At 36.0% G+C, this 26,896-nt stretch overlaps 1 protein-coding gene across 3 annotated transcripts in view; it reads left to right on the plus strand.

The window, feature by feature from the left end:
* NTNG1 (netrin G1) overlaps positions 1-26,896 on the plus strand; it is a 167,501-nt gene that overhangs the window by 67,284 nt on the left and 73,321 nt on the right. For all 3 annotated transcript variants that reach the window (XM_072420027.1, XM_072420028.1, XM_072420029.1), the window contains exon 3: positions 13,580-14,220. In XM_072420027.1, coding sequence (XP_072276128.1) covers positions 13,580-14,220 — 641 coding nt within the window. The remainder of the gene's footprint in view (positions 1-13,579; positions 14,221-26,896) is intronic.

The following is a 26,896-nucleotide window of genomic DNA, read 5'->3' on the forward strand; positions in this document are numbered from 1 at the left end:
AGGAACAAGGTATATATCTGAACAGATAGGCTACATTTAGGAGGATAGGGGGTTGATTGAAGTACAAAAGGTACAGTTGTCTTTTATATCAGACCAGTACCAAGATAAATTCTAATTGCAATGCCCAACCAATGCAACCGTTTAAAAAAAAACACATTCTTTGATAACAATATAATTATATTTGTATAAATAATATTCCATTATATATAGTAATGAATATTCCAAAAATAAATATAATATTATATTATTACACTTATTAGTGGAAAAAACTGTTCACTAAATCTTAACTCTTTCAATTGCATGGCCAATTATTTCATAGCCATAAACAAATAGGCAAAGTATACGTTTTCTTTGGAAGTGCTAGTATCAAAATGGTAGAAACAATATCTTTCACTGTAAAGGAGATAATGTCTCATAATAACATTATTTTAGCCTGTTTTTTTAATGAAGATCAAATGTACTGGTTCCCCACTACCCACCTTGCTAGGACTAGTTTGTTTTACCTTTTATAATTTGAATTGAAAAGAGAAATGCAAATACCATCTGTTTATTGTCTAACTGATTCTTTGAATAAGCGCATGCTATTTAAAACTTGAGTGCCCCACTAAGCTTAGCCTTCGGTGGCAACTAAGAGGTGTGTGAGAATCAAAGAAGTTTCCAGTGACAGCTCATGGTGCACCACCAATGCAAATACAAAGATCAGTTAAGGAACATTTTCTTCCATTGGTTCCATTGGTCTCTGTGTATATATATTTATATATATATATATATATATATATATATATATATTTGATATGTTACATCTTTTTTTATACCTTGTGTTGGTGATGAATACCTGTGCCAAACGTGTGCACACCGATGCATACCCACTCACCACAATTATATGAGGACCCAGGCCAGGGACAGAAAGGGAACACATTGCGAATATTTAGGTGTTTACTTGGAGCCTAGTTCATATAACCTGGAGCCTACTAAAATTTAACTTTACTACAGGCTGGCCATCTTTACAAAGTCAATAATGAATAGCATTTATTTGCATGTTTTCCCTAAAGATCCAGCTCATTATTTAGCATGACTCCTTTGAATGTAGAACTATGCTTATGTTCCCCTGCTGCACATTTAAATGAAGCAGAGCATTAAAATTACGCTTATAACCAGGAAACAATTTGTTTAAATAAAGTGGTTTTAAGACTAACTGAATATAAGATTTCTGTATTTAATGAAAAAGGAAAGCATACAGTATTCCTGTCTAAACGATCCTTATTACCTTTTAAATGCACACTTTAAGTTCTAATTTCCACTTAATGGGTGGTAAATTCCAGAACCGTTAAAAGAACACAACACCAATATCAATTTACCACTAATTGAAAGAAAAGTATTTTGGACCAGTGTCTGTTTAATTATTCAGCAGCATTTCATTTGGGTAAATGCGGTTTTAGATATAATATTATGCACTTAATTGTGAAACAAAACAAGTCATGTTGCATGCAAGTTGAGGTTCAAGGTAAAAGCTTATTGTTAATTGCTTACGTTGCCACAAGGGCACAAGAAGTTTTCATTAGTCTGCTGATTTATTAACCATGTTACATTAGACAAGCTTAATAACCTATAGGTAGGTGAAAATTAAAGGCCAAACTATTTTAGCACATTAGCAGACACCGTTAAAGTAAAATTTTAAGTGAATGTAAAACTTTTGTACACTATCTTAAAGACATTTTATTACACATCAAAACATTTTTATTGTATTTCCAAAAGTTCAGCTTCAGAAGATATACGTATGTATTTATATAAATGCATTCACATGAATGAATGTACATCCACAGAGTGTCTACAGAAGGTTTTTTTTTTTTTACTTTTTCAATTAGGTCCAAGCTGCATATTTTCCAAATACCTAATACATATGTTAACAACATATTCACCCATATTCTTATTCTACAAAAACATGAAGAAATAGTCACAAACTCAAGTAAACTGTAAGAAAATACTTACACAAAAGACAGAATCAAAACTGAAATGACACAATCAGAAACATGTCCACAATGATAAACCACTTATTTTGCTTAACCTGCTCCCTTTAACTTCTCGTCTGCATATTTATTGTAGTCAATCATTTGGCATTTAATACCAGTAATTTTGCAGGATACAATACACAATAAACAGCTTTGCTATTTATAAATTCTATAAAAATGTGAATAAAGCTTTAGACCAATGTTTCTCAACCAGGTTTACGTGGAAACCTGGGGTTCCTCTGGAGGTTACCAGGGGTTCTTTGAGTAATGAGCAGTTTGTGACTCTAACCTACCACTGACAATTATCTTTTTGGCTATATGTAGGGGTGGCAGCCTTCTCACTGGCCAATGTAGAAGGCATTGTTCCCCATTACTAAAATCTCTCCATCATATCCTAAAGCATCTAGATGGTTGGTCAATAAATGTGACCAGATATGGAAATTCCATGTTGGAATTGGTATCTTTTTTTAGCCATAATATACATGTCAGTGACCAGTATAGTATGGCTCAGGCAATTGGCAATCCGACAATGAGAAGTCCATTAAAAGTCCAGTAGCCAGACTGGCGGAGCCCACTATACTTGTCAATAACAAGTATAGTAATTTAAGATTGTAACTCGGATTTCTCAAATTATCCGACCACCAGTTGCCAACTCCCAGTGGACGGAATGGAATGTCCCCTTTAATTTTAGTAATGGTAACCTCTATTTTATCAACATACTCACTGTAACGTGCCTTGACTCCTAACATCAAATCAATTAATCTTACAAAATGTAACTATTTTAAATCGAGGAAAAAGGGGTTTTTTTTCTAGCAGACATATGCCTATTATTATAAGTATTGAAAACAGTGTTTGAATAACAACTATGAAGGAGAATTTTCATTGCAGTGGCAATAATTTTGACAACTGTGAACAACATAGACTTTTTCAAAAAATGATAATGTCCATTATTCATGTGTTATGGTTTGCTGCTAGCCATATTCAAATAAATGGACTGCCGTACAACAGCAGTGTTTAATAAGAAATCATTATTATTAATAATTATAATTATTGTAATAAGTATTCTGCTTTGAAGAAACCAACAGTGAGAAGAAGATTTAGGAAAACTATGATGTGGGATGGTGGCTAACTTAAAATTCATTTTTAGGCAAAAAGTTTGCTGAAACACTATGTATAATATACATATAATACATACAATACATTTTTTACAGCTCATTGCTGGCGATTTCCTTTGCTACTTTTTTAAACCACTTTTTAATCCAATTTCTTTCTACTCGCATTGGTGACAATTAATTTTTTTAGTACAACTTTGAAATAGTGACAACCATTCTTCTGCAATCTGTGTTAGCATGGCTGGATATAGTCTTAACCAGGGACACTTGTGAAAGGGTGACAATACAGGAGCACAGTTTAGAAGGCAGTTGTCATCCCCACCAGGAATGGCTCAAACAAGTAACTTCAAAGCTAATAAACAAGATTTAAAAGTTTGAAAGTGTGTGTGTAACATGGACAACAGATAGTAAGCTTTTCTGAGCAGAGACTGGTATGACCAATTCTAACATAATCCAACATATTACGGAGCGTGGTACACACTGTTTAAAATGTTTATGAATACAGAAAATAAATAAATAACAATAGACATACGACCAATTAATTGTAATAAAGGGTTAACCACAATTGTTGATGTTTAATGAAAAAAAAAGTCCTAGAAATAGGAAATAGATGAAAAGTTCACAAGGGCAACGTTAAGGCTGAATTCTTTCATTTTATCTGTTTGCTTTAAAATTCAGCGACATAAAATATGTGTATGAAATATTTAACAGGGAGAGCAGACTTCATTAAAATTGGTAGCTAGGAACTTGTGTGTATGCGAAAAAGAGGGATTCAATGTGCGAATTAATATAGAACCCGTTCACCTTGGCCGCATGGGAGAGTTAAACATGTTTTAATTAGACAGAAGAGCAATGTAACCAGTGATTATAGAAACAAAGTGTGCAGACAACACTGACCTGTTTTAAGGGTCAGGACCTCCCAAGTGAAGGTATAAATTGTAGATAAATATTGAACAGATGCCCTATTAGAGCAGGTAAGGTTTCAAAACTGTTCATTTAACAATGACCAGGCATAAGGTTTACTCTAAAGCTAAAGTTTATTCTATTTATATTCTGCCACCCCTTATTCCTCCTTACCACCCCTTGCTCTTTTCAACATGCCAATGGAATAAAATACTGGATTGTGGATCTAGTGACAAATTCACTATATTCCTATGCTTCTCGATGCATTGCATGCAGACTATAGGTGGTGGTAGGGGCCAACTGAACATACCTGCTTGAAAACAGGAAGCCGTAGTAAGACCTATGATTGAAAAAAACAGAAATCCAATATATAAAAGGGGTGTGCCAGGGACAAATCTGAAAGGAAAGAGACTAAAGAAAGAAAGGACCAAATGATGTATGTCATCTAGCTAGAAAATAATACATGATGAATGGTTTCTGCAGCTTTTAATGCAATAAACTAACCTGTACTACCATCACAGTACAAGATGTAGGAGTTCTAAATGTGCTGAAGTTACATCTATAATGTTTAAGTTTTTCTTGTATCTGTAAAACAGACCTACTTATAAATCTGTTTTTTGTCACATACTTTTCCAGACATCTCCTGGTACAGAGTGACAACTGCCTCTCAAAACAGAATCAAGAAAAGGCTGTAAAAAAGTCATTTGATGATACACCGCTTTCTAAGTGCCATCTTTTAAGGGTGCCAATCTTCTATTGAGGGTTATATCTACTGTAAAGATTTCAGTGCTAAATGCATTGAAAAATGTTAAAAACATAACCAACTTTTAAAGGTAGAAAAAATTGTGCTATTTCACCAATTTTTGTGGCAAACTCTATTCACATCTGTATTTACAAACGTATTTTAATTAATTTATTTATTTGTGTCAATTTGAAGTAGTGAGTTTAAATATGGTCAATGGGATCATCCATTTCCACTGAAGAAAATGTCCATGCTCTCTACAACAAGTATACTTACTATACACCTAATCTCACTATATCTTCTTCAACTGCTAGTCACTTCCCCACCAATATCCCAATGCACATACACTAGACCTGTAGGCTACAAGCTGACTATGCTGAGGCCTCCTGGGATATCGATCTTATGCAGCCAGGAGGGTTCAAAATATTCAATGTAGCATGTACAGCAAATGGACTTTCAAAGGGCACTTCATTGTCTCTTAGTTAAGAAATGTTGAGGAGGACAACCATGGTAGAAGTTCACCTTTAAGCTTTTATGACAAATTGCAATTATAGAAAAGCACTCAATTTAAGGAACTCTTTGGACCAGAGAAAAGCTAAATAACTATTTTTTGTATGATGTTAGCAACACAGTCCATTTGCTTCTTCATTACAAATGTCCTTCAATTTTAAAGATCCATATTGCTGATGGCTTCATAGTGCAACTCACTTTGCACAACTCAATGTTGATTTTATCCCTTCTCTTTTAGTCACCAAGTTTTATTGAAGATTGTTTACTTGGGAATATTTTCACTTTTTTTATAGTGAAGTAGTACATAATGGTTTCACTTCCATGTGTCCATCATCCTAAACCCCTCTTTTTAACATCCCTATTTAACATGTTTTCCCAATGGTCCATTCTCTGGTACTGATGCTATAGTCGACCAAGGACATCTGTGGAGACCTTATCTAGCTGTACAGATAAAAAGACTCTCCATTATATTCTATAATATCAAATCCAACATTCTCTTGAATGTTTAAAACAGATAAACATTCCCAGTGTTAGATCACAGCATTAGAACCCAGAGTCCATTAAACAGATATATACTTTCTACCACACATGGCTGCTCAGAAATCATTCTCTTGTAAATATTGATGGTACATTGGTACAATTTCAGCAGAAAGTGGCAGATCAAAAAAAGTATATTTTACTTGCAGTGAGTATGTAAATATATGGCTGTGCATAGCTAGGCCACAGTTCCACATTGTTTCTGGCTTTGTGGAACCCAATCCATTGATTCCAGATCACCAGTTCAAGCGAACAAACTCACCTGAATATAGGAACGCATGCATTCACCCTTGTTCTCTATTTTTTTCTTTTCTCATTCTGAAGGAGCTGCTGAAATCACTAAATATAACCAACTGACATTTTGCCTAGTTCTTTGCAAAGCGAGAGCAGCTAATATGCAGACCAGAAACTGACAAGCCCTTCACGGCATTGTGCTGAATGACAGTGCGGCTTATTTCAATTGCTCAGAAAATGTTTCAGTTCTATTAAGAAAGCTGAGCTTTTTCCTGGTTCATTCAATTTACCATGATATGGCTGTTTGTGATTGCAACCCTTTGTTATAATATATTCCGATTTCATATTAATCTCTGCACACCAGCTGAAATTGCAAATCAGATTCCCAATGTGTTTTTTTTTTTTTGTTGGTGAAATGAGACTTAGCAGGCGGCTAAAGCCAGTAACTTAATTTGTTTCATCCATCCTTGGCTGAATAAAGTTTAATGTTTCAGGAACCAGTTGATAATGGGTGAGGTTTGGGGATGCCACACAACATTGGGAATATGCTAGGAAGAAGGACAGGGAAAACTAAATCAGTGGTAATGGTTGGAAAACAATTTAAAAACTACCTCCAGGGGCAAACAAAAAGACAAAGGGTAGGCAAGGGCTATACAGTTTTCAAAATTAAATCTATTACAAACCTGGCAATTCAGACAGCCTATACATAAAAAGATGCTAGCTTCAGTAAAACCCAATAACAGAGTATTAGTTAAATGCCAGACTTGATTTTCTTTTTTTACAGCGCCACACAGCAAATATTGCCAGATGAGAAGGAAGGAAGGTATTTTATCAGGCAGTCTTTACTCATCAGTGTGGGTAATAGAATAAAGAACAATTATGCCAAAGGTGCATTTGTCTTTTAAGTATTACTGTATACAATAAATTCACTGATTTTACAGTATTAAAATCTGAGTTGGATTGAAAAAATGAAAACTGTATATCCTGGTGCTCAACTTTGTTGGCTTCAGGGTCATTAGTCAAGATCAATGTAAGCAGATCACAAAAGAAGATAATTAAGTATTGAAATGTATTATTAACGGATACAGCAGCAGTGATGGTACATGATGGTAATAATAACTATATTACGGAACAAATATAAATGAAAAATCACATACGTAAAAAAATGCCAATACACAGATTCATCATTACAGACCCGTGACTGAGTTGTAAACTGTATGGGCTAACTTATTGCACTTCTGTTAATTCTTTGCCACGCTGCAGCAAACAGTGCAATGAAGCCTGCTCCATCAGCAATACATATACAGAAAGGGTATTTCCAATATTAAAGAAGACTGTCCCATTATTTGTAATGCAAATTTTCCAAATGAGCCCTGAGTGACCTGCTAAGCCAATGGTGTACATCCGTTTCATTCCTGCTTTCAACATCTCTCAGCACATCAATCCACCCACAGAACTTGCCCTCCTCACTATAACACCTGCCTCTCATTGATTTTCTGCACATTTGCTGGGAGATTCTAATTTGCTTGGTATCGATTTCAATAAAAGCATTTTGCTGATGAAATTAGGAGCGAGAGGGCCTTCTTTTTTTTCTCTTTTTTTTTCTTTGTTCCTGAAGGACGAGCTCGTCTTTCTTGTCACCTCACTGGCATCTTCGCCCTGACAGTTTTTTAATCTCTTTCCAAGACATGTCAAAACTCATCTCCAGCTACTTTACTAGAAAACCTCATAGCACCACTTTGTGTGTTGCTGAGTTTCCCAGATGTCTATGATAGATCAGCAATACATTGAGCTGAAATCAAAACAAGGGAAATGGGTTTTTAAACATGTAGTTTGTCATATCAGTCAATGCAACCATCTGCTGTTACATTCTAATAAATAAATAGAGAGCATGCAACTTATTCCGGGGCTAGTAAGCATCGGACATTTATTGCTGACCATGCTGGGAGTCATATATCAACTTTTCTGCACAGCAAGGAAGTGCAAACCAGGCACAGGTAAACCAGGCACAGGTAAACTGTGTGAAAGTCTGATCTTTTAGGAAATTGTGGCATGACAATTTCCTTTTTCTGCTGCACCAATAGAACACATGCCCCTTGCTGCTATAGACGATATCTGTAAGGAGCAAGTCTATAGTTCATATGGAGCTATGTGTGGCTATTTAAATTACCAATAAATGATTCTGGCAGGCTGAAGATCAGCATGTTGGCAGTAGATGTATGCTAAGTTCTGAATTCTATACATGAAGCTCTATAGTTTGGTGGAACAGAAGTGTAATGTACATAATAACACGTTCTGTATCTTAATGTTAAAACTTCCAAAACCCAGAGTATACAGCTAACAGGAATCTTGAGCCTACTCTTAGTGGGATTTACAGTTATTGTTCTGATGTTTGTAAATTTTTGTACTTCCACCTAAATCATTCCTGAAAATATAAATGCAGGTCCAGCCTTTAATTCAGGGGTAAGCCTCAGCTTTCAGAAGAAACACACAGCGTCAAATTGAAGTGCAGCCATAAAACAAGAGATTGTGTTTCTCCTTTTGTATCTGTTTAGGACTCTTAGGTCGACATGGCTTCCAAACACAAAGCATGCATAAAAAGAGGGTATACTGCCTAGGCCTGGTCTACAATCCTGGGCCCTTACCAGAGACATACAGCTTGTATACAGTATCACCTATCCCCGAAGAGAGAGGGGCTGCCAAAAAACGTCCCCCATGGAAGATGGGCTTTCTAAGGATCCTTCTAGAACAGCATCTCTCTTTCTTTTAGCTAAACCTGGTCTAGCTTACTGATGGCACAATTAGCAGGGGCTAAACAGCTGATAAGACAGACAGAATTGTATATCCACCCTGTAACAGTATGTTGAAGCCATCTCACCCAATTGGTGATATGCTGCAGATTTTTCCTAGGTTAACTGTTCTTTAGGAGGTGCTGCAAAAGCACAAAAAACAATTTATATAAAGGCTTCCAGACATCACATCTACACAAGTAGAGTAAACCTGACATCAGTCCTTTAAAAACACAATCAGCTGAGACTGCACTCAGCAGTCACAATTACAGTCAAAAAACATTTTAAGGGCCATTTATAAAAGATGATGTCCACATTTTGGCTGCCATTTTCCTTATGGCTGCAGGAAAAGGACATCTTATTGGTTCAGCCAGAAACGAAAGAACACTATAACCAAGGGCAAGTAGTCTTTTTAGTAATCCATAGGAATGTTCATCAAGTAGCAACCGGTTTTACACTACATATAATTAAATCTAATCTATATTTATTCTGTAGGAAGCTTCCTTGCTCTGTACATTTTCCAACCACAAGACATTACCAGCCCTGTGACTGTTTTTTTAAGATACCAATTCAGTTGTGAGATGTTTGTACCAAGAAATAAAACCATTTATATGAAGTTTTTAGAAACTGTAAAACCATGGTAAGGTTTCCTGGAAAACTTTTTTTCATATCTTGTATCAATACAGATTATACCCAAATCTATTCTTTTACTTGGTACTCACATAGCAATGTAAACTTTACTGACAAATCAGATGTTTTCAAGTCTGAATAAATCCCAACATCAAAGTTTTAAGCTCATCGACAGACTTTGAAATGTGAAAATTTCAGCCTCATAGGGAAAAATAGGTTGTTTTACTTTCTACACTGTGTACACTGGAATTTATCAACATGCAGTCAAAAGTGGATTTTTAGCTAACTGAACCATCTTATATAAATCTCATCTCATATAAATTCATATAAATGAACATGTCACTGAAATAGTCTCCTAACACCCCTATAAAGGTTTACTGAGTCCAAATAACTGACAGCTAGGCATCTCTTGGGCGGAACTCCAGGAAAACAGCTAAATACACAGAAAAATCCATATAACCTGACTCTATGAGCCTGATTTATTAAAGCTCTCCAAGGCCGGAGAGAATACACTTTCATCATTGAAGCTGGGTGATCCAGCAGACCTGGAATGGGTTTCCTAAAAGTAATTTGCTATTTGTTAGGAAATGTTTGGAATCCTGGACCGAGTCCATTCCAGGTTTGCTGGATCCCCCAGGTTTACTGACAAAAGTGTATCCTCTCCAGTCTTGGAGAGCTTTAATAAATCAGGCTCTATATATCAGAATTCTGATTTCCATGCTGCACAGCCTGTAAAATAGTGTCTCCAGCTCAGCTTTACTATTTTCTGGTTCAGATTTACTGCATCCTTGAGGCAGGATAACCTCCCTGCTAACTGAACAAAGATGAGGAAGCTGCATCATTTTCCATGAATGAGTTGGAGAAGTGACACAAAGATGCATCACTGAACCAAGAAACAGAACAGTAAACCTATATTTATTATAATATATATTATTTTAGAAGTGTAATTAGCAGATTAGCCAACGCTGCTTTTAAAAACAAGATTTTCACTTTTAAATGAGTCTTTTTTTACCGGTGGAAGAAAATAGTACCATGGTTTGTACACAAAGCAGTGTTTCTCAACCATGATGTTCTGCACACTTGCTGGTAATTGTGGAGATGAGAAACATTTTGGAAGAATAATGCTAAATATTTATTCTTTGATTTGCAATAAGAATGGATAAATATGCAGTTCTGGAGCTTGCTTGATCCCTCCTTCCTCTTAGTTACTTATGTCAGGTCACTATGATGGATTCTGTTGGGTGGGAAGGTTTGGGAAAGCACTCCCACTACAAGGTAGTATGGATAAAGTCATTTATAGCAGATGTAAATATTAAAGCCTCAAACTACTTTTAGCTACCTCCAGTGCACCTTATACCTGCTAGAAGCAAGTATTTTATTCATTTTGAGTGTCACTTTGAATGAAGCCATAGTCATATGTTAACATAAAGCTCTCTGCACAGTTGCAATGATAAAGAACAACAACAGGGCTGAAATATTTGGAGTGTGGGTATAGACAAATATAAGTATATAAATACAAAATAGTCCCAACGGACCTCAAACCACTTCAGAGCTGGAGTAAATGCATGCATATGAGCCGTGTTGCTTTGTTTTGCATCACATTGATTTGAGCTTCTTTAAAATTCAAAGCCTGTGCACATGAAACCTTAGGCTTTTTATGTGTATTCTTTTAATGGGAACTCTACATAAATCCATGCCAACAATAAAGCTTAGGTCATTCAGCTCTCCTTTTACCAGTGGGGAATAAGTTATTTTGTTATGGAGAGGATTCAGTCTGCCAAAAAAAATAAGAATGTCCAAGGAGTCCAAATAAACAGCAACAAGATTTACAACTAACCAAATCACAGTTCAATGTGTGTAATGTGTGAGCAGCATTAACCTAGATTTCTATGTAGGCTAGGAATAGAATATATAGTCATACTTGGGTGAATTCTTTAATCCCCTGTCCCCCAGTGGCTTCAAGTGTATGGAGTTAGGTTTTTAGGCATTTCAAATGTCAGGTTGTAGGATGTACTTAATATTTCAATAGCTATTTCTGTTCTTATCAAAGCACAGGTCCTGTGAAGCATACGTAGATGAACGCCCCGGCCTTCCTATCTCTCATTCCCTGAAAACCATTATAACAATCATGCCTGTGATTTTTTTCCTTTACACTATATTTAAGCATCCTAAATTTATTTTATTATTTTAATAATATAAAACGTTTTAATAAAGGTATATATGATATGTACCCAACAAAAGAGGTAAGAAATTCAAAACAATTATAATATTTTCAGTCTCTATAGCTAGGGACTTGTATTACATATTTTAGGCGTTTAGATAATCCTAATGCCCATCTGTCCCAATTTATTTGCAGGATGCCGTAATCTTGATAATGGCCACTGCCGGGATGACGTAAATCCTGTGCACCTTCATTAAGTCCTGGCAACCGCATGGGAAGGCGGGATTGCCAGGTAACCTGGCAACCAATACAAGGGTTTGCATGCGCATTAGACAGTTGCATGGAGTGGTCAGGCCGGTAAGTGACATCGCCTGTCCCTTTCTGCAATAAAGCCATGCCTAATCACATGCTTTTAAGTGGTAAAATCCATGGAATCCATGCTATATGCTACACAGCCTCATTTAGCCAAAGTGAAAGCCATTTGGAATATAAGAGTTAAATTATTTTGTTTGTTTTGCTTTTGAAAATCGGTATTGTTTGAGTAATACTACCTCCCCGTTGGTGTATATGTACGGGAAAAATAAAATGCCATTGTTTAATAAAAAATATAATGGAAGATTCACGTAAGAATCAATATGCTGTCTCTGTTCTTTTTAACACAATTTATTTATAACTGCATCTTGTAAATAAAGCATCAGGAGCAGAATCTGCTTGTTCTGGCTCCTCTTGAGAGAGCTAATTGCCACTGATCTTTTTAAGGCAGCCATGCAATGCTGAAACTTCAATTTGGTTTCAGGAGGAGGTTGAGTTGCCTGAAGTTCATTATACTGATACATTTGCAGTGACTTTAAAGCATATAGGACAGGCTTTCTTTTATGGATTGTTTGAATAAAACAGTTATATTTTTCTTATACAGATACACATATTTTTAATTTTCCTCTACTTTTGCACATAATTATCTCTGTCCATCAGTTTCAGTCTTTTATAAATTTTCCATTCTTGGTGTAGAGCAATGTTCAGAAAAACAGAGTTGTGGAATGATGTGTCAACATTTCATATATTGTACTTTAAAGTGGAACAAAAGTTCCACTTTAAAAATTTGCAGACAAGCAGAGATTTATTGCAGAAAGAGACAGGCAATGTCTCTTCTGCAGAAAGCATTCTTACCTGCCCTTTCGCTTTCTTCATTTGTCAAAATCGCTGAGCTACACATGCACAACTCAGCACACCCTGGCTATTAATGCAGTTGACGAGACTAACTGTTGACCATGTGCTTGTGCAGGAGTTATGTCATCCTGGCATAGCCGATAAAGATGGCTATAAAAATAAAGATCTCTGAATTGAGCCAGTGGTAGGGGTTAATCATATGTGCTAACCAAATTACGAGTTTAGTTTAGTTCAAAGCTAATACTTATAACTTAAACTAATAACATAATTACTTTGCCTTGTTATATTTTGGTTTAGTTGGGCTTTGAATATAAACCAGTTTACTGTATATAGGATTCCTGCACAAATTTAATAATTGGGATGCAGGTCGATCAGATTAATGGGACCAATCTGGTGTCAGGAGTTTATCCCTAATAATAAATGGCAGCTGGCCACTCTCACTTGGGGAAAACTGCATAATGTCTTGAAATTATTAAGAAAATAAATAGTTTTCTTTTTTTTTTTTAAGAAGAATTATACTTGGTTGTTAGCTCAGTTATTACATTAGCCCTGTAACATTTCTACAGTGTAGTTCACTTGCCTCTTGTGCTTGGAGAACCACTACATTCATTAAAGTTTACAATTGGTCATACTTATCACTGGTAACAATAGATAATATCATTACTCACTAATTACGGTAATTTTAGACATTATTGTATTTGTGTTATTCAGTTTGCCATCTCAGCAACTTCTGTTATAATTCAGTTTCTTGTTATAGGTTAACACTTTGGTTTTGATTTTTTCAGGGAAATCCATACATGTGCAACAATGAATGTGATGCCAGCACAAAAGAACTTGCACACCCTCCTGAACTTATGTTTGATGCTGAGGGTAGAAACCCCAGCACCTTTTGGCAATCTCTGACTTGGAAAAACTACCCAGCTCCACTACAGATCAATATTACATTGTCCTGGGGCAAGACCATAGAACTTACCCAAAACATTGCTATTACCTTTGAGTCTGGCCGACCTGAGAAAATGATCTTGGAAAAATCTCTGGACTATGGCTTAACGTGGCAGCCTTACCACTTTTATGCTGCAGATTGCCTGGATGCATTTAGAATGGAGCCCAAATCTGTGAAAGACTTGACCGCAAGTACCGCTCTAGATATAATATGTACAGAAGAGTATTCCACTGGATATGCAGCACATACCAAAACCATATCATTTGAGATTAAAGATCGTTTTGCAATATTTGCTGGACCTCGGTTGCATAACATGGCATCACTCTACAGCCAACTGGACACAACCAAAACCCTGCGAGATTTCTTCACAGTGACAGACTTAAGGATTAGGCTTCTTAAACCTGCCACAGGAGCAACTTTTGTTGATGAAAGAAATCTGGAGAGATATTTCTATGCGATATCGGATATCAAGATTCATGGGAGGTAGGAGCATAGATTTTATTATAATTATGGAACCTTCCTGTTTTCTTTAAAATAAAGGGTACTAGTATAATTGCCTAGGTTCTGCCAAGTTGTCACACCAAGAAACTTTTAATGTGCTATATAAAATTTCATCTTTTATCATTTTGTTTCCAGCAAGATTAAAAAACAGTTGACTTACCATCTGTAGGTATTATGTTTGCCAACTTGTTTTACCCAGCAATCACCAGGTTCTCCTGAAATGCATGTCTTAATTTTAAAGGCAATTAAAATTAATGGAATACATGACCTTAGAGTCTCAGAAAATTGGCAATTATATACTCAGTGGTAGATGTTATATGCACAGTGCTGTGGAAAGCTATTTACCTCCCTCCCTTGCTGATAGTTTAAGTATCTAAAAAGAAAAAACTATACTGAATAGAAATCATGTCTGATTGAAACTACAAGCTGACTCAGCCCTTTAAAACCGAATTATAGTTTGCAATAACATAAAATAAAAACTTGTCTTTCTCCTCCTTATTCCCCTTATAGCATTGTTACCTGCCTTTACACCAAAGTGTTTTATTTTTTCAAAAATCATAGTATCTTCAATTTATACAGAACATTAGCACTGAAAGTAGCCACTAAGCTAATGTTTAGGTCATATCCTGTTCAGAGGGAAAGCTGTAAGAAAAAACTGTTGTTGCCTACAATCAGTTTATCTATCTTACAAAGAGCTTGATTATGAAAGCTCCCTAAGGCTGGAGAGGATACACTTCCACCAGTAAACCTTAGTGATCCAGCAAACCTAAAATGGATTGCTTAAAATTATTTGCTATTTGTTAGTAAATCTTTTCAATCCTGCACCAAATCCATTCCAGGTTTGCTGGATCTCCCAGCCGCTCTGATGAAAGTGTATCTTCGCCAGCCTTGGAAAGCTTTAATAAATCAGGCCCTAAGTCTACCTATTTTGATCGTTCAGTAATTAACAAAGCAAAGCAATATTCTGAGATGGAGAACACAACTGATTAGTACAGGCTCCTGTTCAAATTTTGTTATATCATTTCAAATATTTTTTAAAAAGGATCCTGTTTCTAAATGTAACATCGTGTGGCAAATTAATTGGGGCAGAAAGGAAATACAGGGTTATTAATAAAAAAAAAATAATAAAAAAAATAAGCAGTTACCACAAAATTAAATTGGTGTTCTAAATTCCTGTGGCATGCGAATGAAAGATAAAACTCAACTCCCAAACAGCTATTTGTGTTAGAATGTGTCACTCTATTCAAATCTATTCCACACAAATAGCCCCTAACAAGTAAGCAAACAGCAGGATTTAAACTGCTCACCTAAATTTTTTTTGAGGGCACAAGAACTGTCACATCTGTGGCTTTATGCTTCACGTGTCATTTTATTTTCATAACAACTAGATAACTGATGACATTTTGTACTATTATGTTCTATCATTAGGCTGTACAACTAGCAAAACAGGACATGGGGTGGAAACATTTTTAGATCTCTGTATTTCCATTATGTTTCCAAAAACAAGCATTACCTATAACTGGTCTCTGCCTATAAAGATTCTTACAGGCAGTGTATATGGGTGTGCTTGTTCCAGATAGGTAGGATTTGATTTGGCTTGAGCAAGTGGAATCTGCTTTTAATTTGTATTTCAAGGCCTAATTTCTACTTTGGACTGAAGTGTTCATTTAAAATACCAACAAAGTGCAGAGTTTACCTTCTGCTCCTCATGGTGACAAAATGTATTAGAACAGATAATGATTTCTTCTTTCATGTTATTCTTACTAGATCTCTTAAAGCAAATCTAAACACAATCACTAAAAGCTAATTGAAAATGTTATTAGGAAATATAATTTTATTGGAGGGTAATATTTTTTTTATACATTTTTTTTATACCATAAAATTGCTACAAATGCCTCTACAAACACACTTTGGTCCTGAGGTATTAAAGCTCTCCAAGGCTGGAGAGGATACACTTTCATCAGTGAAGCTGGGTGATCCATAAAACCTGGAATGGATGTGGTCCGGGATTCCAAACATTTGCTAGCAAATTACTTTGAATAAATCTATATCACACATCGCACACCATAATACCTCTCTCTCTCTCGATACATTTATATATATATATATATATATATATATATATATATATATATATATATATAAACTGTCTTGATGTATCATTTCACCCTGAGGAAGAGAAGATGAACTTCTAAAAATGGGTTGGTGTTTTAATAAAAGTTTCTTGTTATGTTTCTACTGTACCATCCTAGTCTTTATTCTCCTTGGACCATCAATCAAATGCTCTCCCTGCAGGAAGGTAAGCAATTGAAAATAGATTTCCTCACAAAAATGATCATCCTCTGGAGATATTTCCTCTGGTAAGCACAACTGTAAGCAAGCAGGAAAAAAGCAATTATTATTGGCATGTCTAGATAAGTGTTGACAATAGTTAAACTTTTTGAAAAGGTAATTTTGGGAACAGGATTTGTTAACCCTACCAGTAAAATGGCATATTAGCTTTTAAACATTTCTGGTATAAATTTTTTTTGGTATATTTTTTTAAATCTGTAGTTTCCATACCTGGTGCTCCAATCATGAGCACCATGCACCATGGTAGGAGCAATTACTAATAAAGTACAATGCCAGGCAAAAAGATAAATAGTATATAATATATGTATTCTGCAATAGAATCTTGATTTCAGAAAACCTTGCTAATGATATTTAGTTGAGTTAGTATGAGTTAGTATGATCATCTGCTGCTTAATGGTTTAGCAATGTTGCTTCCTAGGTCAGCTGCCTGTTTACTGAACAATGGTGATACCTATTTATTGGCCAATGAGGATGCAGAGAGGTGACACAAACAGATGAAATGCTAAACAGCAGGATACAAGGCTTAAGCTTGAAGTACTTGTCTCACCTGTCTTGCTGTGTGGAAAATGTGTGGAAATTATAAAATTGGCTGTACACCATTGGTAGGGAAAGCAATAAAAATATTTTTAACTCACCTGTGCATCAAGCTCTTTTTTCCTAAAGTTACTCTTGCTTCCCAAAAAAGATAAAAACTTACCTCTCCTGAGGACGACAGGTACTAAGGCTATGTGCACATGTAAGAATTTTGTTGATGGAAATGATCTTTCATCTTTGATTGTTTCCAGTGACAGATGATGAAAGGTGAATGTACGACTGCTGTACACACAGTGCCTGTTCAGTTCTATAGAGAGGGAAGAGGAAAGACAAGCAAGCGGCACCCTACTGTTCTCAACTCTATTTAAATACATAGAGTCTTTGCTGAAGGTCGTTCATTGATCCACCATGTTGGATTTGGTTGACTGCTGTACACATCAAATTCTTGCCCAAGATAACACAACGTGTGTACACAACCTAATTCCCTTGTTCTTCAATTCTCAGTTTCGTCTTAAATCTTTGGTATTTACCAGTAGTGTTGAATGGCTATGTTCTCCATCATTCACTGATTCCACCCACTGGCCCCTATGTCACAAAAAAGCTAAGTAGCCAGTTTCATACATAAATATTAATGAACAGTGTGTACCACTACCAAAAAATGGGGAAACTTTACTATGTTCCAGTAGACCCGGTGCAGTAGGTGATCCAGCAGACCTTAAATGGATCTGGTCCAAGATTTAAAACATTTGCTAGCACATAGAAAATTACTTTTAGGAAATCTATTTCAGGTTCGCTGATGAAAGTGTATCTTCTCCAGCCTTGGAGAGCTTTAATAAATCTGGCCTATTATCTAGACATTTGCAGAATATTGTCCTCTATACATTTTTTTCTGGAGTGGTCTGAATATGCCCGCTAATTGACTAATCACTAAAATCTGTATTATACTTTAAATTTGGGCATGACAATATAAGACTGATACTAGCAGGTTATTTTTGGTGGAATACCATACACGTACAAAAAAAAAAAATTGCACGACTGACTTTAAAAATCTTATTTACAACATCAAAATATGGAAGTACAATACAAATTTTTTAAAAAGTTATTTTACCCGGGTAATGTACCATATATATTTGAAATTCATTAGGGTGTCTAAAAAAATCCCTTCTTCAGTACATAGTCGTGTATAGTATGCTGTAGGATGTGGCATCATTTGACTTTAATTAGTGGGCCTAGTTTTTTTTATTTACAAAAAAAAAAAAATAATAATGTTATTATTTTTTACTATTAAATGTGAAGAATGTGTTTGGATATTGCATCTTTCCTCACAACCTCCTGGACAGGTAAGTGTATAAAACCAAGAAGTGAATCCTTATGTCTCCAGTGTGTATGTTCTTGCCAAGCTAGGATTAACAGCTTATCTAGGTATGTTCTGTGAATGGTTTCGGGACCTGAACAAAATGTTTCATACCGAACACTAAAAATGCTGTCTTTCCCATCAGTGTGGGATTAAGTTCTGGAGAGCCTTTTTTGCAACGGGGGACTGGACAGATAACAAGGATTAGCTGCTATGATACCGCAGGCCGCCAACAGCCCATTAAACTATATGAGCTATCAAAATTAGCCCTTTCACTGCCAGACAAATAAAATATATTCTGTAAAAGTAAGGGCAATACCCAGCACTATTAGAGGAATGGAAAAATAGATCTGGGTTAATTATATAAAAAGCAAACGTCATTGCAATGAAAGTGATATTTTGTAACATTTGTAAATCATTACATTAAAAAGTGTTTGGGTATATTTACCAATTTTATTTTTTTTACTATTTATATTTTTTTGGGATAAAGGAGATATATGGGAGTAACCATAACCATTGTGGTCAAATGGGACCTTAAAACAGATGGGGCTAACAGACAGAAACATTCTGGTTTATTGCCCCTTCCCCTTTCTCAGCAGAGGTTTACCGTATGTATATAAATTCAATAGCTTAATTAGTTATATGTCATTTTCAACTATTTTTTGGGGCGCCTTATATAAGGGGTAATATGGGAAAATTGAATAATATAAGCTCAGAAGTATAGCCCACTTACTACCAGTGCAAAATACCAGATAATACAACAAAAAGTCAATAAAGTTGAGGGGGTAATTTGTGCTTTGTAAGTTTACATTTTGTTTTGTTTTTTCAACATTTTTTTCATCATATGCTTAGAGTGCCCCACATCCAGTTACTATGTGATATACAAGCCTTATAAAGAACACACAAATTTCCTTTTAACTTCCATGACTGAGCTAAATCCTCCTTGATTTTTGTCTCATAAGCTCTCTTAGTGCTGCAGCCTATAATGAGAGGATTGTAGCGACATAGACAGTGCTGTCAATCCAAAAAGTAGTGGCCAAGACTAAATGTTGTCAGGTTCTTACAAGCTACGGGCTTGGAAATTGTCATTGACAATGCATCCCACTGTAGTAAAAGTAGTCCAACCTACATGAGAGTGACAACTCAGCTCTGAATTCGGGATCAGCACAGTACTATTGTAACCGCATCACAGAAAGCTGCATCAGGTGGACTTTGCAGTGGAATTAGAACAAGTACAGATATCAATAAGTACAGATGTGCCACGGCACATCTTTTTTAACAGGCGGCCAAAGTTCTACTTTAAAACTTGACTTAAGATTTATATAAAACATACAAATGAATGCTGTTTTCATTAATGCATCATTAAATAATTTTTTAGATGTAACTGTGTGCATACCTGAATGTGACTTTACTTCAGCCCTATAAAGCAAAGCTCAGAATGGGACGGGAAGAAGCACCCCACAGACCCAATAGGTTTTGCTGCAATTATCTTATTGTGACAGAGAACATACAGAAAGTAGGCATGAGCAAAATAACACAGAGGTGATCTGATGCTTCTCATTTCACTGACTAACCTTAGACTGTGGGAGGAGAAACTGTTGCTTTACTTCAGGAGAGACAAATAAGGTCTCCTCCCCTCCTAGAAGAGGCTATGTGACAGAGCTATGTAAATATCAGGGCTGGAGGTTTTGGCAGGTAAAATAGCCCTGATATATGTATTTCATCCGGATATTTTTGCATTCACCTTTTTTCTTTTTCTTGCATTTTTTTTCCTTCTTGGAGGTATTTCCCCTTATTTCCTATCCTATTGAGGTAAACAGATACATAGAGCAGTAAAATCTCCAAAACTATAAAACATTTGTCAAGCTCATAAATCATGTTCTTACAAAACAAACTTTACTCAACACTTTAAACAATGCATGTGTATTTTTTATCATTCAGGCTATCTGTGCTTTAATCATTTGACAAAATGGCAAAAATAATCATGTCCTGGGATCTAGCAAAAATAATGAGTGAAAAACAGTTGCAAATAAAAATGTATGAGTTAGGTGACACAGATAATGACATGTTATGTTGGATGTTGCCATGCTGGATGCCTGGAAATTGCAGTAATTACAAGTAAATGCATGCTGTGAACAATAGTGACTTTGTGATATGTAGAAGATGAAGAGAATGGCAAAGGTAAGATTAGGTCATAGTCTGAAAAAAAACAATAATAGTATAACTCTATTCAAAACTACCAAACAAGCAGTGCGAGGATGATTGACCCAAAGTGGGAATTTACCAACATGTGGATCAGAGACTTATCTAGTGTAAGCTAACTGTGACTCTTAATCAAGGAATTTGCAATACCTTTCAAGACGATGTAACCTTTGTGTTTGTATTTCTGCAAACACTGTTTCTTCATTTCTGTGTGCATATGCCATACATTTTTCATTGCACTTGCAGCACTAAGTTCAAACAGAAACACATCAATGCACACATAGACCTGTTCAAGGGCATAGTCTAAAAGCTTAAAATACCAAGGAACAAATGCTGATCAATATGGGGAAATCATAAAAGATTCTTAAAGGTAATAATACATTTAACCTGATCTAAGAGGTCACCATGTCTGACCTCTTTCTAAAAATGCTAGTTTACTAGCTGTCATGCAGATTCTCTTATTTAATTGCTTTGAGTCACTGACCAGAATCAAGGATGAATTTTCAGGACTGCTAAATTGTTTTTGCTTGCTGCATCTTTGTTCAAGCTCTGAGTTAAAGCATTGAAGCAAGAGATAGGTACACTACAAGCAATTAAAGAAACACTATTGTTACCTGCACATTTTTAAAGTATGTATCTATACCCCAACTTTTTTTTTATTTTTTTAGTTTTGGATATAATGGGGAAAGATTAGGGCCCCAATCAACATGATAGGGGTTGCAATTATTCTCACAATCTATCTAAAAGTCTTGATCTCTATCTGCCACCAGTATCCTACACTTCTAGGTGTGTCAAACACCTCCCCTTTCTATGGTTTGTCCCTAATAAAAGAACCCCTGCATGCAGCATGGACACAGGTAACTGACACATGCAAACGTGTTAAATACTAAATGCAGCTTTCTTCAATGCAGAAAAGTTATCAGTGTAGCTGGGAAAATTAACTGATATATGGAAAATTTCAGGGAAAATTGACAACAGGATCTGAAATAAAATATTCAAAATACAAAAATCATTTCCTAATAAAGTTAACCAAGCACTCCATGAAAGGTCTGGTATTTAAACGTGCCTCTTCCCTCTTGCTAAAATGATAAGTGAATACCTGTATGGGAAAAAGTATATTATGCTCACCTGTATTTCAGTTATCATAGGTCTGGATCACCTTGCTGACAAGGACCCGGAAAAAGATGAGAGCATAGGACCTGCATGACACGGTGCAAAGGAGAGGCAGGCAGCAGAAGGGTAAAGTAACTATTTAGGGTAAAAGAAAGATCAGCTACAGGACTGGTGTAGTGGTGGGGAAATATGGGTGGAAGTTCGGGTATAGGACATGTAGGGAAGTTGAGTCAGAGGAGATTTAGCTGAGGAAGAAAGAGATTCCGAACCACCTGTAACCAACGACAGAGCGGAGACAATAAAAGGCAAGGCTTCCCACTGGTTTTACCCCTCATTATTTGGGGAAGTAAGTGGTGGGAGTGTATAGCCAAACATGTGGGAATATGTGAACATCTGAGCTATCTCAATCATGCTATATACTCCAGATCTCAGAACACATTGACATTGACTCTCCAAAGACATTGGAGAACAGTGCTTCTCCTCATTTGTCATACCTTGCTGGAAAAAGGATGATGTTGCGTTCATCCAAGCACCATGAGCAAAAGCCCAAGAAAAATAAGTTATTTTGCAGAACTGTTTCCCCTTGGGCCTTTTTTCAAACTTTTTTACAGCTTTTCAGGTGGTCACAATTTCAAAGTTAACTTTTTTTAGACGCAAGGTCAACTTTAGAAAATGGGTGTATTTTCATGGTATACTTTGGGCCCCCTTAGTGCCACCCAAGTATCCTTTAAATGCTGGATCCTTTCTTAGTGTTGTTGCTGACCATGTCCATCCCTTCATGACTTCAGTGTATCTATCTTCCACTCAACAAGGGAAAGTTGGGGTACATCAAGCACAGATCAATGGATAAGCTAAATCACAGCACATCATATAATACCTTACATAAATGATAACGGCAAAAAAAAAACTTCAGTTTAGTTTGCATGACCATTAATGTGGCCATCCCTGCACAGGCTCTTTAAAAAACCAGGCCCTATCTCTCAAACAGTTTATTTGTGATGAAGTGACCCCTTTAGTTGCAAAAAAGTGTGGCGTAGATCCTTTGTGTGATTAATGCAAAGACATTGCTGATTTAATATATTCTTTATTTTAAACCGATGTTCACAGTTATATTTGTATGATGAGGGACATCTAACACTTTAGTACAAAGCGCTAAAAGCTGGCTCTGGTAAAGTTTTGTCAAAGCAAATAGCTGAGATAAAAGAATAAGGTAGGGCAGTGGTGGGGTCACCTAGCCCATATTTAGAAGCATAGACATATGTTTTTTCAAAAGTGAGGTGAAAGTTAAACATTCTGTAGTACTGCATATGTAATCTTCACTCCAGATTTCTTGTATACAGCCCAACATATGGGTTTGTAACATCATTACGGATTTTCAGCTTTATGAACGGATTACTTTCAAAGCAGCTTGTTTTCCCTGATGAGATTCAAGTACCACTATTTGTGGCTATTGTTCCTTATAATTCCCAAAATAAACTGATCAAGATCATTAAAAAAAGGCTTATCTACTTAACAGATTCACTCTTCATCTCTTTCCCCTAGAGCCTATTAAACAAAGTCCCACTGAGACAGGACAATTTTATGCTGCAGTGTTTGGCTCATCCATTCCAGAATAACAAAATGGATAATAAATAGCTATTTGTTTCTTCCTGGATAATCATAGCAGTTTGCAAAGAATCAAATCAGTTTAGTTTGTATTTTAGCTCAATTTGTTTTTGATAAATTGGCATTTTGATTTTACTCTTATCATTTGTTTTTTATATATTTAAAGACATTCTACAGGTGATGGGTAAAAACAGTATAATAATTTGTAGGGAAAAAAAGCACTCAAAAGCATTCATAACTGATTTTTATTCACTTGGAACAGACTACAAAATTGCTATGGAATTTGGCCATTCTAGTGTCCATTAGCTCAGCCGCAGTTTCTCTTACCTCCTGCCATAGCCCTCTTCTATTCTTTCACCTTGACAATATCAAGTTGGACTCACGTTTGCCTTCAGAACTGATGTTAGTTTTTGTTGCATTTATTCAACAAGGTGCTAGAAAGAATAAATAGTGATTTTGGTCCATACTGACTGTTGGCTGCACATTCATGATAATCCCACGTGGGACACCGCACCAGATGAAAACTCCAGAGCAGAGTGAGTCTCCTCACTCTATAAATCCCCCTACTTGCATCCTTTTGGATTAGGGTTCAGCCAGAACTCCACCGTCTGGCCATAAACAAGGCACTGATTCCAGCACAGAAACCAGGCACTGTTTCTAGTGTTTTTCAACAGCTTACCTAAGACCTGTTTCATCAGTACTGATGTATTCCATCTGTGGAAAATGACCCTCCTGGTACCTTACCTGTAGAAATACTGTCCCCCTCCCCTGGGACACCAATTATGACAACCTAAGCAACACTTAAATTTATAATGTTTTCAAAGCAAGATAGATCAGCAAATAACTAGTCTCCGGGGATTGATACATCCTGCACCAACAAATTGGGTTTACAAAAAAATTCTATTAGAACCAGATTCACCCAACTGTCCTTACTTTCCATATAACAACACAGCTTGCATTCTTTGTATAGAAATAATATAATTCTCAAACTGTCCTGAGGAATGCGTCGGGAAAAAGAGAGCCTAACTTTTCAATACTAAGATTTCCAGATGCGTATGACCAGGGCTGATACAAATATACCCATACATAAACACTACAATAGATACTTATGTCTAGTACAAAAAGGTACCCAATATTGCATAATTTGAATGCAATAAAAAGGGCAGTCCATTATGTGCATCTATTGTATCTGTGAGTATATTTCTCTTTTTTTAATTCTGTTTTAATTGAAATATAAGTAGCCAAAAAAACCCATCTTCTGGTTCTTTTTCTTTTTTGATTCTCTGTATCCCAGGGGTTCGCTCATACTATGTTGACACCATTTTAATCATACACTGACCTTTTTTCTTTTACAAACACATTCATGATGCAAAACTCCCAATTGGCCAAATCCCAAAGGTACTCTATTGACATCTGGTGACTGTGGAGCGCAATTGAGTACAGATAACTCATTTTCATGTTCAAGAAAACCACTTTGAGAGGATTTGAGCTTTGTTAAATGGTATCCTGCTGGAATTAGCCCTCAGAAGATAATTACACTATGGTAATAAAAAGATGGAAATGATCAGCTTCAATACTAAGGTAGGCTGTGTCAATTAAACGATGCTCAGTTGGTACTAAGCGACTCAACGTGTACCAATAACAAATCCCTCACACCATTGCACCACCAGTCTGAACCCTTAATACAAGGCAGGATGGATCCATGCTTTGATGTTGTTGATACCAAATTTCAACCCTACTATTTGAATGTCACAGCAATGTTTTTCTTCTCTAGTCTTGGGGAGCTCATGTGAGTTGTTGCCTGTTCTTACCTGATTGGAGTGGCACCCCTTGCGGTCTCTTGCTGCTGTAGCCCATCTGCATCAACAAGAAATAACAAGTGGTATTTGAGTTACTATTACTTTTCTATTAGCTCATTCTCTTCTGACCTCTGGCATCTATAAGGCATCTTTGCTCAGAGAACTGCTGCTCACTGGATATTTTCCCTTTTTCAGACAAATTCTCTGTAAACCCCGGAGATGGTTGTGTGTGAAAAGTTTCTGAAATACTCAGACAAGCCCACCTGGCACCAACAAACATGCCGTGTTCAAAGTCAGTTAAACCACCTTTCTTACTCATTTTGATACTCAGTTTGAACTTCAGCAGCTCATTTTGCAAATGTTTACATGGCTAAATGCATTGTTGCTGCCATTTGATTAGCTGATTAAACATTTACATTAACGAGCAGTTGAACAAGAGTGCCTAATAAAGTGGCCGCTTTGTGTATATTGAGGACTAATTGTTTTGCTATTGCATGTTTCTAAAATGCAATCACTTTATCGCTTCCGGTTGTGGTCTGCTAACAAACTGACAAAGTGTTCCCTTTCTAGACTGTCCCCTAAGTGGGGATGTAATTAGAACTCATACATATGGTTATTAAAGGGGTAAATGGTGCAAGCTGTATATTTTAATTTTGTATGAATACAGGAGTTTGAACACAAAATATGTAACATGAAAAATGACTTCACAGGATGCTATTGTATGAGACTCCTGTGTCCCTTATTGCTAAATGTGTTGTGGCATCTGAAGGGACTATATCATAAATTAAGTGTAAGTCAATCTGTCAAGGTGAGAAGCACAGGCTATCTGTATTGTTACTGGGAACAGCAGGATATCCAAGACTTCAATTTTCACAAAAACAACTTGAGCTTCCAGGGGGATAAGGTGATGTTTTAAAGTAACTTGGGATACTGATTTCCTTTTGCATATACAGGGTGTGCGGGGGACTTACTCCCATAGCCTCACTAGCTTGGATCTTTCCAGTTGCTGCTGTGGTCCCAATTCTCTTTTATCTTCAGAGTCCTTTTCCCAGTGTTTACTAAAGCAATCTTGGATAGAAGGAATTGCAAAGCAAATATCTCCATTTTCTTGGGAATTGTTTACAACTGGTATTTCATCAAGATATATACTGTTATGCAGCAATGAGGATTATAATAAATTAAAGGAAGTCTATGCTATTATAGATTCTTCAGAGCCAAATTTATTTTTATCTTGTACACCACAGACTTTGAATACTTTTTGACTTTATTCATGCACAAAATTCACTCACGTCAAATACATGGTATTTAAAAAAGATGTCTAAAGTTTACGTGCACCTTTACTTTGTCTCTGTTAAGTCCCATTACCCTGATATTACAACTTCCTTCTGTAGAACAATATTAGTCTACAAGCAGCAATTTAAATGTCAGGAATGGGACTATTACAAAGTAAAGGTGTGCAGCTAATCATGCATCGGAAGAGAACATGCAAATACTTTCTATAAATAAAAAAAAAAAATCTTAGTTTAGGTGCACCATAACCTTTCATCTTTATTTTTTTTTTTAAATGATGCTGCCAAAATTTTTTTTTCATCCCAGGCATTCATTCGTCCAGGCTTGTTAGGGTTCTAAAACTCCCGCTTCAACACACTTTGTTGATTCATTTATATCTAAAAACGTAATAAAGGATGTGGAAGGTATT

The sequence above is a fragment of the Pyxicephalus adspersus genome, chromosome 8 (assembly GCF_032062135.1).
Source record: "Pyxicephalus adspersus chromosome 8, UCB_Pads_2.0, whole genome shotgun sequence".
NCBI classification, from domain to species: domain Eukaryota; kingdom Metazoa; phylum Chordata; class Amphibia; order Anura; family Pyxicephalidae; genus Pyxicephalus; species Pyxicephalus adspersus.